We start from the raw sequence: 17,638 nt of genomic DNA on the forward strand, positions 1-17,638 counted from the left end.
GATGGTCTTGTTTTGTGTGTTCTTGGATTTATTTCTCAAAAGAAGTCACTTGCTCCCCGGCCTCCCTGTGTCAGATGACCTCGTTCCTCTTCTCTCAGCTCCCGACAGCCTTTACAGTTGCTTGCTGTTTGCTCGAGGTGGAGGAAACAGGCAACAGGTAGTGGATGGGGCCAGGGGAATGGGCTGGAACCTGGACCCGGCTGATCTGCTCCTCATACCCATCCCATCTCCGGGCCCCTGAGCCTCAGGCCCCAGTGGCTTCTGTCCTGAAGCCCTCACCTTGGCTTTTAGGTAGGTGACTTCCCAGGGGCCTCCCTGTCTCCTCCACACCTAGGTGTCTTCAGAACCCAGACCCTAGAATTATCACCACCCCCCCCCCCCATTGAGGTGAGTCTCCTCCTTCAGGGAGGGTCTTCTACTGATGGAAGAACTAGGGGGAGCAAGAACCAAGAAAACCGTACACAGAGGCGCAAAATCAAAGCACTTAAGCGCTGTTCGTTCGCATCCCTCTGAAGAAGCCAGCCATATCTTGTTTTGTTTTTGCTTCAGAGATTGAACCTAGGATGCTTAACCACTGAGCCACATCCCCAACCCCTTCTTCATTTTTTATCTTGAGACCATGTCTCGCTGAGTTGCTTAAGGCCTCACTAAGTTTCCAAGATCGGCTTTGAAACTTGCAATCCTCCCGCCTCCGCCTCCAGAGCCGGTGGGATGATAGGCCTGCGCCACCCTGCCCGACTGCCACAGTGGTTCTGATTCTTCACTCATAGTGCTCAGCTGTCTCCCTGGATTGTTGGAAAGATTAGTGAAAGTGCTTTATCTACTCCATCAGTATGTAATGTTTGGAAATCCATAGTTAAATATGTTGTTGAATAAAAGTGTACTTCCATACCCCAGTCAACCTGTGAGTGAAATGTTCTTTGAACTTTCTTGTATCTCATATGTTTCGCTTCTTGCCCAAGTTCTTCCTCCAGGAAGTTTTGGAGAACTGTTACTTTTGCATATGTCTATGGGGCTCTTTTGGAATCTCTTTCAGGGGCTCCCCAGAAAGCCCCTCCCATCAAGAATACTTTTTCTTCCTCACCTCTCCAAGATGAACAAAAGCACCAGGCCCCTCTGACCCTCACCACTGTACAAACTGCAGGCACTTCCAGCATGGGGAAGCTTGGGGGCAGCCAGGGGCAGACTGGAGGGCATTCTTGGTGGTGAGAGACGAAGGCCTGCCAGGGGTGAGAGGCTTGGAATAAACTACTTGGCAGCAGTCAGAAGCAAAAGAGGATTGAAAATTGGGTGCATTAGGCTAGGTATGGTGGGCCAATCCTGTAATCCCAGCTGCTTGGGAGACTGAGGTAGGAGAATCCCAAGTTCGAGGCCCCATTAGCAACTTAGTGAGACCCTATCTCAAAATAAAAATATATAAATAAATAAAAAGAGCTAATAGAACACATGCTTAGCAGGTGCCATGGGTTCAGTCCCCAGTACCAAAAGAGAAAGAAACAGAACAAAACCCCCAAAATGTTGAATTTAAAAGTCTTATTATTCTACTTGTTCATATCTACCATCATTCATAGTTTGTGCATTTTGGAGAACTGAAGCAAAATCTAAGTGCTTACTCATACAGAATACATTTAAGATAAATCTTCACACCTCCTGTGCAATTTTCTGAATGTCTAAATAACATCTCATGTTATTCTCCAGGAGGACCAAATATTGTTCTTGGGGTAAGCCAGACATTCTTGAAGGGTTCAAGAGTAAGTGCAGGAAGGAATTGGGAGCATATCCTTGAGGAACCTGCTAAAAATCTGATTCCTTTAAAGGCTTGTGTTTTATCTGAGGGAAAAAATATGAATATTGCATTTTATTGCATAACATATCTTAAATTTGTCTTATTATAAAAGTATGCTAAAAGGCTTAAAATATTCTACACTCAGATTCTAGAAATATTGAAAGAAACATGCATAACATGTAAACATAGATGCACTATGTAACCCTAATAAAACATGTCACATGTGGTTCATTGGTGTGGCTGCGTCATTACCTCACCCCTTTATGTGTGGATCTACTTAACCTTCCTAGCAAAGAGCTCATCATACCTTTGTTCTTTCCAGTCTCTGATTCTAGGAGCAGAACAAGGTAAAGTGAGGTTGGAGGGTTGGGGAGGGATTGAAACGACAATAACATGTCCTCATTGGCACCAAAGGAAGAGGGACATTTCTAAACATTTCCGTGCTAATAATTTGTATCCTTCACATACGTATGCGAAAATAAAAATATTTTGTTCTATATTTTGTATTGATGGTGGGTCAATGCATCATTTTGTTCACCTGTCTCTGGATGATTGGGGATAATTCAATATTGTACCTGCAAACTGACAACCTATGTCTCTTGAGTGTGTTAATGGTAGTAGGGTAGAACATTTTGGCCCAAGACTGTGCTTTTTAATATAACTGTAATATTTCAAGAACAGGCTTTTGGAGACCATGCAAAATTTTAAATTCATATTTCACTTCCCTGATGGCATCATGTGGAAAATCAGGAAATAACTGAGATGAATTTTTCTTTTGACATCACAATCTTTGTATGTGAGCTCATGTACCTCAGTGACAAATAATGGCCGGTCTTCCATTGTGTCACTTGAGAAAACTCAAAATCCTAATACAAAACAAGTGAAACCTTTAAGGCAGTAATGGTGAAAATTGGGCATTGGCTTTTGCTCCTTAATCTTGTTGGTGAAGTGTGAACTGTTAAAAGACTGTCTTATTATGCAAGCAGACAGAACAATATCATTGCTGTTTTTTAAAATCAGTTTAAACATTAATTACTGTATGTAACTTCTTATTGGTGTCATATTATTATACAAAGTACTTGTGACTACGTTAAGACCATCAAATTAGACTCTTTAGTTAGTAGCATTTGTTTCATGGGTGTGAATGTCTGGAACCTTCTATACAAAAGGTTCTAAGGTGGGTGCTGGCAGAGTGGGACAGTCATAGAAAGGTGGCAGGCAGCAAGTTTACTTTTAAGGATCCTAAAACTCTATGAAGGTGATAAAACATTCCCACAAACAGTTATACTGCTGGGTGGAAATTGTTAAGTGCCCTCAGATAAGTTTAGAAAAGGTGTTCAGAGAATCTAAAGGAGAGAAGGATGACTTAGAGATGGGAGGACCCAAGAAAGCTCATGGGAGAGGGGCAGTTGACCTTGACATTGATGGATGGGTCCTATTTGGTTGGGTAGAAAGTCAAAAGAAGGACATTTCAGAAGGGAATCATAAAAACAGGAAATACCTAGATATGGAAAGGTGTTACATGGTTGTGCTCAAGGAAAAGGGGGTGATAGAATATATGTTTGGAAAGATAGTTTGGATCTTCTTAGCAGGTAGATATTCAGAAAGGCGGGGACTCAAACCATGATAAGCAAGGCTCTAGAAGTCTGCCATTGGACAGGGACAAGGGGCAGGCTAGGCCAAAGGACAACAGGCACAGGGGATGCTGGGCTGTGTCCTGCGAACAGTGAGAGGTTTATTGTGGCCAGAGTATGTGGAGCACAGAGAGCTGGGAGACAAGGCGAGAAAGGAAGGTCGCAGGCCACTTCTGAAGGGAGCTGGCCAAGTGGTGGAGTTTGGTGTTTATCCTCTATTGACAAGAAGCAGCAGAGGGTTTCCCAGTAAGGTGACTTCATGGGCAAGATGGTGAACAGGCATGGCACAGGCTTGGCAAACTTTTCCTACAAATGGCCAGATGGTCAATGTTTTAGACTTTGTGGACCACATAGGATCTCTATTGCATATTCTTTATATTTTTTTCTTCCTTTCCTCCTCCTCCTCCTCCTCCTCCTCCTCCTCCTCATATTCTTTATATTTTTTCTTCCTTTTCTTACCCTCCTCCTCACCCTCTTCCACACCCCACCCTCCTCCTCCCTTTTAAAACTGTGAAAACCTCTGGTCATGCAGAAAGAGGCCCCAGGCTGCCTTTGGCTCTCTGGCAATAGCCACTGTCCCTGAGACAGTGGAAGAGAGAAGAGTCAGGAAACTCTGGAAGAAGGCTGTCGCGCGGGGTGAGGCTGTGGGGGCGTGGAAGGGGTGGTGAGGAGATGCAAGGGGCGGTCTGAAGCAGGTCTCCCTTGCAGTGATTGTTTGGCTGTGAGGTGAGAAGTTAGGAAGAAAACATGAATCATGTGTGACTCTGACTTGAGAGACGGAGTGAGTAGTGGTGCTGGGGGTTTTAACACCAAGACTGTGGAAGAGTTTCATGAGAAGGTGGGATCACGTTGAGGCTGCTGAGTCAGACGTGTCAGTGCATCATCCAGGTAAAGAGGGCCCCCACAGGTGGCTCTGTGGGCCTGGGACCCAGCTTCCTCCCATCCAAAAAGTGTGCCTCACAGGGAGCCTATGAGGGAAAGGACTTGAAAGGATAAGGTGTCCTGAGAGTGTCTATAGGACAGGAAAGAGTTGATCCTCAGGAATACCAGATTGGCAGCAGGTGCGGGGTGAGTCGGAGGGGACAAGACTAGAGAGTCCGCTTCCCCAGTAGGAAGTTCTTCCAACAATCCAGGGAAGAGGAAAGGAGTCTCATGTTGGGTCATGAAAGAATACGACAGAAAAGGTATTAAGGGGCAGGATGGCAGGGACTTGGCGCTGTGTACATGGAAGAAGAAAGAGCCTTCTGCGATTTCATCCTTAGACTGTAGTGTCATAGGACGCCACTGCGTCTGTCTTATTCTTTTCCTAGTTCTTGTTTTGGAAACCTCCCTAGTGACTGAAGTACTTACAAAGCATGTGACATGAATAACTTCACACCTTGTAATTTTTGCAAACACCCTGTTTTATAGCATAGTAGAGGATATCCATGTCTCTCCTAGAAAAGCCTGGGCATATTCACCCTCATAGCAAAAGGAAATCGAGAGGGATAGAGATGTGGCTCAGTGGTGGAGACCTTGCCTAGCACGTGCAAGTCCCTGGGTTTGAAAAGAAAAGCAGGAGGGGAAAAAACAGGAAATGAGAACACTTGAGGAAAGAGTTGACAAAAGATTTAAGGTTTTGGAACCGGGACACATCTTAACCAAGGGCTTTTAGATTGTCTGTAAACCTAGGGAAGCCCACAACCAAGGTAAATGTTCAGGCTGTCAGCCTTCCTGTAATTCTTTCCGCCTAAATCTAAAGTCTCGTGTGAACTTATTTTATCAGTTCTTCTTTGAAAGTCTCAGTGTCATTGAGATACAGTAACTGTGTACTTCTGTCTTCCCAGTGCATTAAGCTGCTGTGTTAAAATGCACACGTAACCGCCTCTGTCCACGATGTGCACCTCACTCTAACACTCAGGATGCTTGGCGGTTAGAATAGAGAGGGCACAGAGCCATTTTTTTTTTTTCTGTCTGTTTGGCAATTAACCAATCACTGGCTTTTTTTGTTGTAACATGCACTTCCTTTCTCTTGTTTTCATTCAAGCTGTGTACGCCATGGAAATTAATGTGGAGAAAGACAAACAAACAGGAGAGACCAAGATTCTCTCTGCATCTACCATTGGCCCAGAGGGGGTCCATCAAAGAGGAGTCAAAGTCTATGATGATGGTACCAAAGTAGTGTATGAGGTGCACTCGGGAGGCACCGTGGTAGAAAACGGAGTGCACAAATTAAGCGCAAAGGATGTGGAAGAGCTTATTCAGAAGGCTGGACAATCAAGCTTGAGAGGAGACCACGTGTCAGAAAGGACTGTGATTGCGGACGGGAGCCTCGGCCACCCCAAGGAACACATGCTCTGCAAAGAAGCCAAGTTAGAAATGGTCCATAAATCTAGGAAAGATCACTCTCCTGGGAACCCAGGGCAGCAGACCCAAGCCCCCAGCACGGAAGGGCCAGAAGCAAGCTTGGATCAGCCCGTCACCATGATTTTTATGGGCTACCAAAATATCGAAGATGAAGAGGAGACGAAAAAGGTGCTAGGCTACGACGAAACCATCAAGGCTGAGTTGGTCCTCATCGACGAAGATGATGAGAAGTCATTGAGAGAGAAGACAGTGACGGACGTGTCCACCATTGATGGGAACGCAGCCGAGCTTGTGTCCGGGAGGCCAGTCTCAGATACCACAGAACCCTCGTCCCCAGAAGGGAAGGAAGAGAGCCTGGCCACAGAGCCAGCCCCAGGTACCCAAAAGAAAAAGCGCTGTCAATGCTGTGTTGTCATGTGACCACTTCTTTCTTCCCTCTTCCTCTGGGCAGCCTCTCTACTCTCCACCACTTACATAGACCTCACTCCACCACTAACTGCAATACTGTGAACCGGGAGCAGACACCTGCCTTGCCTTGCAGTTGGATTGCTTTGATCTCTCTTAATTTTTTTTTTCCTTCTTCTCACCTGAGAAACAACGTGCATGTGTGTGCTCCATTTTTTTCCCTCCCAAGAACTTGCTTTTCTTCTCAACCTTTCTTTTGTGTCTTCGAGAGTGAATCGGTTCCTTTCTGCTCGATTGGAATGGACTCTTCATCTCAGCCAATTATCTAGTAGCCTTAATTTACTTGACTGGAATTGAACCTATTGGCACCGGGGCTTTCATTTTTCTAGAGTGTTCCTCTAACATAGTCACACACACACGCCACCACGTCCCTGACTTCTCACTGCCTCCCTCGCTGTGGATCTTGTTTTTCTGTCTCATGTGGCAAAATGCTGTGGGCTCCAGCTGGTTGCTAGTGTAGTCAAAAGTGGACCTTCCTTAATCTGTCCATTCTAGGGTGATGCTTTTTGCTGCCTTATGTATGCTTCCAGATTACAGTATTGTGTGTCTATGGCTTTCCTTCTGTTAAAACCGAAACAAAGTTCATGGGAAAGGAAAGAACCCAGTGTGTGTCACAGATGAAGTATAGGCCTGAGTCTAACCACTGCCCATCAGCAGCTGTGTCTCTTTCTATGGCTTAACCGATGAACCCTTTATACAAGAAGCACCATTTTAAATTTTCTAAGGACATGAGACGACCAATGTTCTAAGCCTCAGTCGAGATCTCTAAGCTCAGACAGGCCAAATCCATGAGCCTTGTTTCTATTCTTTAAAAAAAAAAAAAGTAAATTTTTATATTGTTTTTCTTTTTCATGGATATTTTCTGATCATGTTAATCTACTTTCAACGAGAGGATCATTTTGAGAAGTATCTCTGCAGTGACCACATTTCTAGAACAGTCTTTCTGACCTACAGTGGTTGCTTCCGTGCTCCCACTTCATCTAGGATGGTGCTGTCAGCATTAACTGTCCATCTCCTGTGCCCGGTTGATTCGAGTCTTGCATCTGTACTCTTTTCTTTCTGTTCCCATGAGAATGTTTCAGGTAACTTCGACATATAGGTTTACCTGCCCTTCAAAAACCCTCTTTAAGATGTTATAAAAAAAAAAAAAAAGTTGAAAGATGAAGAAAGACTTATCTTCTCAGTGTCAAGTACTTAAATTCATTCATCATAGGCACACTGACTGAGCTCCTTAGAGCTCTGTTTCTTAAACTTCTGGAGATTCTGAACATCAGGAATACTTTTTATCTAGAACGTGATGGAGTCCTTGAAATAAATTCTTAGTGCTGCCCCAAAGTGAACAGCCGCATGTATAGTAAAACCAAAGGGAAGGAATTTTAAAAAGAATAATAATAGAGTAATTAAATAAAAGTGTATTATTTACCTAATTTTAATAAAAGATAGCGTCACTTTAAGTTATGTGCCCAGATGCTTGTAGCATCATGCACAGCATTCACAGAATTATCTATATTGCCATAGAACCTGACTTCAAAAACAGCATGACATATTACTTAAAGTCTTAACTCCTGCAGAAAGGAGCTCAGAAAAAAATCAAGGTAGTCTTGAGGATGTGTTACAGAAAATGTAATTTGTCCTATTTAGTTGGCTCAGTGCTAAATCAATTATTATTTTTAAATGTCTTGGCTTGTAACTGTATTTATTCCAATTGAAGAGGAAAAACTGGCATTTTTAATTTCTCACAGTTATTTTTCTCAAATAATTAAGTTTTTAATGAGCACAAAATGATTCATTTCACCTCTAATAGGGAAACAGAAAAAAACAAAAAGGTAAAGGAAGGAAAAAACAAAGGAGTTAAGTTCTGCTTTCTAAAATGATTCCCTCCACAGCTTTGTTTTGGATAACTGAGAGAATTATCTCTAAGTCTCAGGTTCACCAAAGTAGCTTCAATGGAGTGAAACTGCTCTATTATCTAGAAACCTGGTTTTAATGTCTATAAGTCTCACTACTCTGAATTTCATCTTCCTCAAGAAATGATCATTTAAATATTTCAATATTAAATAAAATAAAAAGTCGATAAACCTATTTCCCTAGAAGGAGAAAATGGTTTTAATGTTTTGGACAATCTATTATTTTAAGAATTTACTTAGGAAAGAAACAATCTAAAGGTTTGCCATAGTTTTATCTTTTTTACTCACTTGGGGATTAAATCTGTTCGATGAAAGTTGTTAAAAAGCACAGTTAGTGAATAGAATGGCAGAGCCAGTTCTTTCTGATGAACAGTCTTGAGGGTAGATGACTCCCTGAAACGATCTGCCTTTTCCTAAGTGAATGATTTACCCATGAAGAAAACGGTCTGCACCCCTTCCTACAACACAGCTCCTAAGATGAGAAAGACCAGTGATAATCCACCCGCGTTCATCACTTGCTATGGGGAATTGTGACTGGCAAATTCTATGAATTAGACCTCTCTATACTTTTATGATTAAAGCTTATCATTTAATGGGTTTCAGGAAGATGTGTTGCCTTTCTTAAATTTATTTGTGGCCACAGTAAATGAAGGTGTGTTTGAATATGGCATCTATATATTTGTCTATTTTCTATGATTTTCCTGTCTTAATGGGGGATGCAGGCTCGGCCAGCCCTTTTACGGGATGCGACCTACAATCCCACCTACAGCAGCAAGTTACCCTCTTAATGATGCAAATGTAAATGGAGTTCTGATTGTAAGCATTCTGCCTTTCCTGCTGCTATTGACATTCTCTCTCTGAAAATTGTATTATGCATGGTATGGCCCCCTTTAAGGATGCAGGGTATTTGGTTACATAACCAGACTAACTAAAGAATCAGTAATAGAGCTCCAAAACCATGATTCCCAATTAAACTAATGTTTAGCTGAGCTTTCTTTTAGAATTTTAGGATCAGCTCCCTTTTTAAATAAAAAGAGGAACTGGATGCTTGGTGTACACCTATAATCCCAGAGACTTTGGAGGCTGATTTAGGAGATTTGCAAATTTGAGACCAACCTCTGCAATTTAGGGAAACCCTCAGCAATTTAGAGACATGCTGTCTAAAAATAAAAATAAAAAGGATTGGAGGTCTGGGGGGGATATAGCTCAGTTGGTATAGTACTTGCCTCGCATGCACAAGACCCTGGTAAAGGGCCCTTGGGTTTAATTCCTAGTGCTGGGAATTAATTAATTAATTTTTGATGACTTAGTATCTTTGACTTTTTTTTCTTTGTCTTCCTTTTTTTGTTTTGTTTTATTTTTAAGACAAAATTTAAGGATTTTTTTTACCTTGTACCTCTTTCACCCATGATAATATTATTTTCCTTAATAACCAAAAAATAATTGCCTCTAAAAGTGATTTGCTAGTGTCCAGTGATATCACTTAATATCGGGGGTCAAGAGGAAAAGAGCTAGGGAATTCCCTCCTGGACAAACCCAAAACATAATTTCCTAAAACCTCCTGAGCAATCTTAAAAATTATTCAAAGGCTTTTAGGAAACTCAAATTCTAGAGTTAATTTGTTTTATTAAGTTACTTTTTGAAATGTTATTATACATGTATTTGCTTCAAATAACCATCTTCTCCAGTTTGCTTTCTGGTGATAAATGTGTTTCTCTACATTCAAGTAGAGTATCTTATTTCTATTAGGGTCAGATTTTTATAAAAGGGGGAAAATGATACGTAGAGAGTTTCCTGGATATATGTTATCATTTCTGGAACAAAACATTGGAGTCACATGGGAGCATCTTATTTTCCTTAACTTCTTGCAGAATTTCATGTCAAGGGATTATTGAAAACTGCCATTTATTTAATGCCAATGTACCAATGAATATCAATGTCCTCAAAAGAGGAGGAAAGAGTATATGTTGATAGAGGCAGAAATCAAACTACCATACCCATCTTCCTTTTTAAAAAGCATTGACCTTGTCCATTTAAAAACAGAGATAATGCACTGAGTAATGTTCCAACATAAGATCTAGAAACTCAGTCATCTCTGTTCATCACAGAACCAACCAGAAAGTTCAACTCGCTAATGAACGCTCTTTTTGTAGATGTCTTTTCATTTCCTGCAATGTTAGATTACAACAGTAACCATTCCAAGGCAGGCAGTCTCCTGTTGTATTTCTGCATCATGCACATTAGTAATCAAAACTACGAATTCTCTGCATATTTAAGAATAGGTTTCAAAATTTTATAAATATGCAATCTTTGGGAAGCTCCTCGATTTCTTAAACAACATCTATTGAACTCTACTGATGAGGATAGAACCAAAAAGTACCCTTTGTCCTCTGGGTTAGAAAAACACAACGAGACCTTGGAGTTGCTGGTATGTATCATAAAATAGTTCAAAGTAATGAGGAAGATGGAATCTTTGATTCCTGCTACCTGTTCGCCGTCATTGGGTAGCCTTCTTCTGGACTTATCAGGAAAATCTTCCAGCATTTTCTAGGGAAAAAAGGAAAGTCACTAATTAGGAGCACAGTGCAATTTTGCGTCTATATTTTTATAGCTTCAGCAAATTTCTTCATATAATTCCCATTTAAACAATAAAAAATGCTTCTTGTTTGAACGTAGAAAGGTATAGAATAAAGATGATATTTGGAAAGTTTCAAAGGGAAATTTCCCTGGGAAGTCCTTAGACCAGCTCTCTCAGCTGCATGTTCATCTAGCTTATATCAGCCTCTGCTTCCCCTCTCCCCTCCTGTGCAACATCGGAAGGTCGGAATTGTTGCCCAGAAAGCTTGCTGTCAGTGTGAAATTGTGTCATTTGGGGGACTGCAGGACTTTCTGTGTCAAAGATCTGGACAGCCTTAACTTTTGTAAAAAAAAATTAATTTTTCAATGTTCTCTTTTACTAAGCAGGAAAACAAAATGTTTTCTGAAATCAATAACTTTTGTATACTTTGTGACTATTTTCTAAGTTTCTACAGGTTGAGGTGTGAATGGTCATCTTCTCCCCATATTGCCTCTTAGTGGTCACCTGGGGCTATTTTTTTTTTTTTTTTTTTGCAATTCACTGCATTTTTTATCAAAAGCTCACGAACCATACAACTCTCCCTAGACATTAGGCAGTCCTTCTGATGTGAAAGAACAGAATACAGAAAGAAAAGAAATACAGGGTGGCTTTCTTTTCGTTTTCCTCTGGTTAATGTACTGTATAGCATATATGTTTACAGAATGTATCTGCCTTGTGATGTCAACAAAATGAATGACAAAAAAGAGTTCTGATGTGCCATTTGATAGTTTGCCTTAGCATCACTGTTTATGTTCTCAATTTCTGTCCTGTTTAAAACAAACAAACAAAAAAACACAGGTTGTATTCCAAAGCTGTATCCACACAACATTCTCTTCCCCACTCCAACCCAGCCTTTTTCAGAGCTGTGAATTCCATCACAGGAGCCTTCAGGCAGAACCTTGCAGGTGTGGCCTGGAGGGGCTGAAGAGGGCATAGCTTGGGCCTTACCTCTGCCCTTCTACCAATGACCAACTGACCATGTTTTTGTGTTTCCATCTGAGTCTGCAAAATCACACTCACATTCCTGGGGCAGGCCCATGGGGCACAAGACAAGACCTCTCACCCTCATTTCCTCACAGTCCTTCCCACTGAGAGAGAGAGGTGAACTTGTGGACCCCCTCTTTGGCTCTGCAAGCACAGTTTAAGCACAATTGCATAGCTAGAAAAAGCAAGAGAGATGGACTCAAATGGAGCCATCGCCGAGGAGTGTGTCTATTCATTGTGGCCTAGATGAGTAGCAGGATACGGGTGAGAAGAAGGAGTGGCTATAGAAATGGAATATTTTACATTTATGTATTTTTTTGAGGAATAATATTTTTTATAATGAGATCTGTATGCATTATGGAGCTTGAGTTTGCAAACACCCTCGATCGACTAAGTTATTTCTCCATTCCATTAAGGTTACTTTCTGGTGAGTTCTACAGCACTATCCCAGATCTCGAGACACAGGTAATGGTCTCATACCCTGCCCTTGCACTGCCATTGCATGTTTCCAAGATTGTAGACCAAGATTGTAAGTTTGAGCTTGCTATATCTGCTATTAGATAAACCACATTATGTGGTTTGACAGCTCTCTAGTCTACACCTTGAATAATGCATAACAATCTTTTGGAAGGAAATAGCTCTTTTTAAAGCAAGCCAACTTTAGCAGTTACCAAAATCCAACTCTTCTACATATTTAATGAATAATTCCTATGTTTATGGTTAAGGGACCACTTTTAATGACACATTGACATGGTGGGTCAGAAGCATCTGGCCATCTGTAGTCCACATGTAAATGTAAAAACCAGCAAGATATAACTTAGCAGGCATTGGCCTTGTTCACATCACTGAGGCTGAATCGTTCTTTCAGAGTTCAGTAGAAATGGGAAAGATTGTCTTTATCCATCATCCATGAAGGAGCTTCTGAATTTTTAGAGTTCTTGAATTTTTGTCCCAATTTTCTGCCAAATTTCTGAGTTCTCATCTGATCACAGTCAGTTTCATGAAGATCTTTGCCCACTCCTGTTCCTACAGCTCTTTGACGGAGTAAGTCAGACCTCAGAGTCTGCCCACCACCTTGGGTTAGACTCTCTACCCAAGGTAGCATCCTTCCCCACCCCGGGAACCCAGGATCCTCCTCACATCAAGGCAAAGTCCTGAGAGCTCTTTCCATTTCAAGAAAAACAGCCCCTGTGGTTCCCATGCAAATAATGTTTGTTTCTTCATCACCAGAATCCCTCCAACAAGCCAGCTCAATCTCTTCTGTGAATATTGCTGTCATGGAGACAACAGCAAAAATTGAGATGCAATTGCCTGAAGGTGCTTAGGGAGAGCCAATTTAATCAAAACAGGAAACCTACCGGTTTTGAGATTAGGTGGGCAGGAGATATCCAGTCACTTAATTTTGCAATGACAAGTCTTTCTATACAAAGAGGCCACCAGGCAATAGCTGATCTGCACTGTTCTGCATGTTGCTCCAACTCTTAATTCTCTGATATCCTATTCTGGCAAGTGGGAAGAGTTCTGTCCTTCACAGGGTTCTGGAAACATTCTTTCCTCCTCCTCCAGCTCCTGATTTGGGAGAGTCAAAAAATCATACAGGGGTTCCAGAAAATGTTGTGTCTGATGCAGCTTTTCGGTGAATGTAGGTTGCCGATGGAATTTTCAGCTTTAGCAGCTCCCTCGGGGCGAGTGACATCTCTGTAAATACACCCATTTGTGGTTGGTTGGTGGGGGTGGGGGGGGGTGGGAGCCTGTTGTGCTTACTCTGAATTAGACTTGCTGGGCTAGCTGCTGTACTTTGTAACCTGAAGTGTACTTTGACTGTTCTGTTTCCTTCAGATGAAAAAATACACAACAAAAACCGACTTCAGAAAAAAAACACACACACTGCCAGCAACAACTGATGCTGTACTTGTAGCTTCTCTCTGTTCCTCTGTACAGTATTAATAGACAATAAACTGCCTTTTCACTGCATCTACCTCTGCGTGTCTGTGCCCTAATTCTTTTCCCTTCTCACTTGCTATGCGTGGGCTCTGGCCTTGGCTCTGCTGGGTGCGCCTTCAACCACTCACTAAAACCTAATGCTCAGCCGGCGGCAGCTCTCCAACTTAAGCATGCTGCAGAATCACCTGGGGGTCCCTGGGAACAGTATGGAGGCTCAGTCTGGCCTCTGAGACTCAGATTCAGATTCCTGGGGTGGGGGGCCAGTAATCTGCATGTTTTAAGATGTTCCAGGCGATTCTGAAACATGTGACACCTGACCCATGGGTTTGGGTGCCCCTTGGTGGGGCTCTTGACAGCCTGTCTGTCCCAGCCTATTTCTACATTAACTAATCCAATCTCCCCACATTTCCTCTCTCCATCTCCTTTTCACCCATCTCTCTCCACACCTGTCATACCTGGTCTTTTTCCTTGCAAGTCCCAGCAGCAACCCAGACTGTGATCCCCTGGGTGAACTCAGATTGCCCCTAAAATAGGGTCCACCCCGTAGTGCAGTGTTTTATACAGGAGCACCCAAAGACATGGGGACTTTGCTTCACTTGGTCACCATTGTATCCTCTTTACCTGGAACAGGGTCAGCACACTTTTTCTGTAAATAATAATAATAAAAAAAAATTCTTGGCTCTATGGGCCAAATGATCTCTGTCACAGCTACTTAGCTCTACCAAAAAGCAGTCTTAACACAATATGTAAATGAGAGGATATGGCTATGTTCCAGTAAATTATTTACAAAGCAGGTACTAGGGCTGATTGCTCTGTGGGCTTGTAGTTATGAACTCCTGGCTTATATCAGGGCCTGGCACATAGTAGGTGCTCAGTAAAAAGCCAAACGGTTAAGGATTGATAGAATAAACAACAGATGGGACACCACCTGCAGAGCTGTCACAGGGCATTGTATTCCTGGAGCATAACAAGTAAATGGATTCAGTTGAGGAGTTCTCTTCTGCTTGGGTTTCATGGTGAATTTTTTTGATGTCTTTATGTCTGGAAGTTAACTTTGAAGATGGAAACAGGAATGATGTCTTGCAGACTGTTCAAGCAGCCAGGTTGATTGACAAGACTTTCAACCAATACAAAGAGGAGGAAATATGAGGACATCTTGTCCTTGTGAAAAGTGCTGGAGACGCGATGACTGGCTTGCCTCCAGGTGCCAAAGCATTTGGTCCAAGTGTTTGTGGAATGGCTTTCTCTAATCCATCCTACACTGTGGGTGGCAGCGCTTTTATTTTTTAAAAAAATTAAACATTATTCTCCCTGTTAATGGAAATACTCTTCAATGTGTGCACATGTAACTAAGAACCATGATAGCACATATACACCCCACAGCTCTACGGCATACCAATGAGGACAAATGTAGGAGCTTGCCCCCTATTGTTGTGGAGTGAAAGAAAACTTAATGTATGCAAAGCCTGGAGTAAGTGGAAGTAGATGACAAATAGGTAACTTGTGATGGGAAAGTATCTGTCCCCACCAAAGATCTCACCCTTCTTGAATGTGAAGATTATCAGCTGTTCAGGTATGGCTTAGAACGGGTCAAAAGGGAAAGTGCCCAGCCCACCTTCAGGTGGTGACTGCTTTTGTGGTGCACTGAATCTTCACCCTGTTAGGTTGACATTGCTATGACTCTGTTTTTATACATGAGAACGTTGAATCATGGAGACAGTAGGTGTAACAGGGCTAGAAATTGGTGTGGAGTCTAGGTAGGGGATGCACTTTCTACTTCTTATCACACAGAAGGCACTATGTCATGAAAGTGGTATTGGAATGCCAGTGGGATTGGATACAGAATGATTTGGTGTCCTTTATGCAAAAAATAATAACAATGGCACTAGTTCTTATTTCTTTACCTTCCAAAGGAAATGCTCTTAATGGCATAGCCTCCTAGAGGCTGGGAGGTGTTTCTGTGGACCCATTGCCAAGGTAACGGTGAAGTTACCAGTTGTTCTTTTACCTGTTCTTTAGGAGTCTTGTTGGCAGTTTTTTCTTCCTTGGTTATAAAAAAGATTCACAGAATCGCCCAAGTTCTGGGAAGTCTAGTCCAGATTCAATAAGTCTAGGGAAGACAAGGACTGGGGGTATAGTTCAGTGGTAGAGCATTTGCTTAGCACGCTTGAGGCCCTGTGTTTGATCCCTAGCATTGGGAAAAAAAAAAAAAGTCTAGGAGTGGCATGTGGATCTTGGAGTAAACAGGTGGTTTGGTTGTCCATGGTGGCAGTTGTCATTGTTATTATTTTTCCTGTGTCATAACAGTCAAGAAGAACAGTGTGCCTATGGCAGCCAGCACCGTTTGAGCTAAGATCTAGCACCTTCACACAGCCACTGGTAGATGACACTGCCCCCCCAACCCCCAAGACTCAGCTCTTCTGCTTCTTTCAGAGTCAAATCCTCCACTTTATTGTCAATACAGAAGAGCAAACATTTGCTACCTGGCAGTTAAGTTTACAAGATCTCTAAGGGATCCTCTAGGGCAGAAGTCACACAATAGTTATCCACAGGCTCAGTCTGCCTACAGTTATGTCAGTCACCTGCCAATATTTCAAACTTAATTTAAATGCATTGTCAATAATTAACAGAATTCTTATTTTAAAAGTATGGCTTACCAACTTTTCTTGATAACTCAGTCTCTAACAACAATAGTGCTGTTTTCCTAGCTGACATTTTCTGGGGCTGAAGGTGGCTGCCCCTTTGCGGGGGCGGGGGGGACACCATACTCTCTATCCACCGCCATCACTTTGTCTTATTTTACTCCTGGCCAGCTTCCTGGCCCCTGCAGGCGTTTAACGTGTGACCCTTAATCTACAATAATCCACTCATTTCATGGCTGGATCAAACAAGTCCTACATGGACATGGGAATCACTCAGAGCAAGGTAATGGCAGAACCAGGACCAACGTCCCCTGAACTCGCTGGAAAAATGAAGCCTGATACTGTGTTTGATTTGAATCTGCTGGTGGCACTTTTAGTTTTGAACAGGCCATAAGCAAAAAACTAATACCAGGATCAGGTACCTTTTGCTACAGAAGAACTCACTTGATTGATGTGATAATAGATTAACGTAGGCTAGTGGGCTCAGGCTTACAACTCCAGTGGGGGAAAAAATACATTTTCTACATTAGTCAATAGCCTGGGAACGATTTTTCTCTATATTCTTTTTTTTAAATTTGTTTTTTATTTATATATGACAGTGGAATGCATTACAATTCATATTACACATATGGAGCATAATCTATATTTTTTAGAGTAAGTGAACAGTATAGTGTTCTAAGGAAATCTGTGGTATCATGTGCTTCATGGTAAAAAGTTTCATTCCTAGGAAAATGTTATCAATGGTTGAATAGTTCTGGGGGCTCCTTATTCCTTCTTAGTAAAAATAATAGAAGGCAAAACCCATCTGTACTTAAATATGATCTTTCTTCCCCTTCTAATTTGTAGTCTTTTGTTGTGTTCTTGAAATCTTGTGTCCACAGAAGAGTAATATTCTCCATAATGTTCACTTCCTTCTTTTACATAGAATAATAATAATAATCAGCACCAAGTGTCGCAGTTTAATAAAAGATAAAAACAGAGACCTTTCTTTTCAAGGTCTGTCATCAAAGACCCAATGGGATCCACTGATTTTTTGTTGTTGTTGTTGTTTGTTCTTTTTAGACATACATTATAGTAGAGTGTATTTGGACACATTATACATACATGGAGTATAATCTATTCTAACTGGGAACCCATTCTTGTGGTTGTACATGATGAGGAGTCTCACTGGGCATTTTATTCATACATGAGCATAGGAAGGTTATGTCTGATTCATTCTACTGTCTTTCTTGTTCTCATCCCCTCTTACTTGGGATCCACTGTCTGTTCTAACTTTAAAGGCTCATCAAATTCAAGATGATAATTATATTTCT

The 17,638-nt window shown here is 41.7% G+C and overlaps 1 protein-coding gene across 4 annotated transcripts in view; it reads left to right on the forward strand.

Annotated features, from left to right (window-relative positions):
* Palm2akap2 (PALM2 and AKAP2 fusion) overlaps positions 1–17,638 on the forward strand; it is a 465,668-nt gene that overhangs the window by 258,257 nt on the left and 189,773 nt on the right. For 2 of the 4 annotated variants that reach the window (XM_071600827.1, XM_071600828.1), the window contains exon 7: positions 5,447–6,142. The exons of the other annotated variants lie outside the window; for them this stretch is intronic. In XM_071600827.1, the coding sequence (XP_071456928.1) occupies positions 5,447–6,142 (696 nt within the window). The remainder of the gene's footprint in view (positions 1–5,446; positions 6,143–17,638) is intronic. 4 annotated transcript variants of the gene reach the window in all.

This window comes from Marmota flaviventris, chromosome 13, assembly GCF_047511675.1.
Source record: "Marmota flaviventris isolate mMarFla1 chromosome 13, mMarFla1.hap1, whole genome shotgun sequence".
NCBI classification, from domain to species: Eukaryota; Metazoa; Chordata; class Mammalia; order Rodentia; family Sciuridae; genus Marmota; species Marmota flaviventris.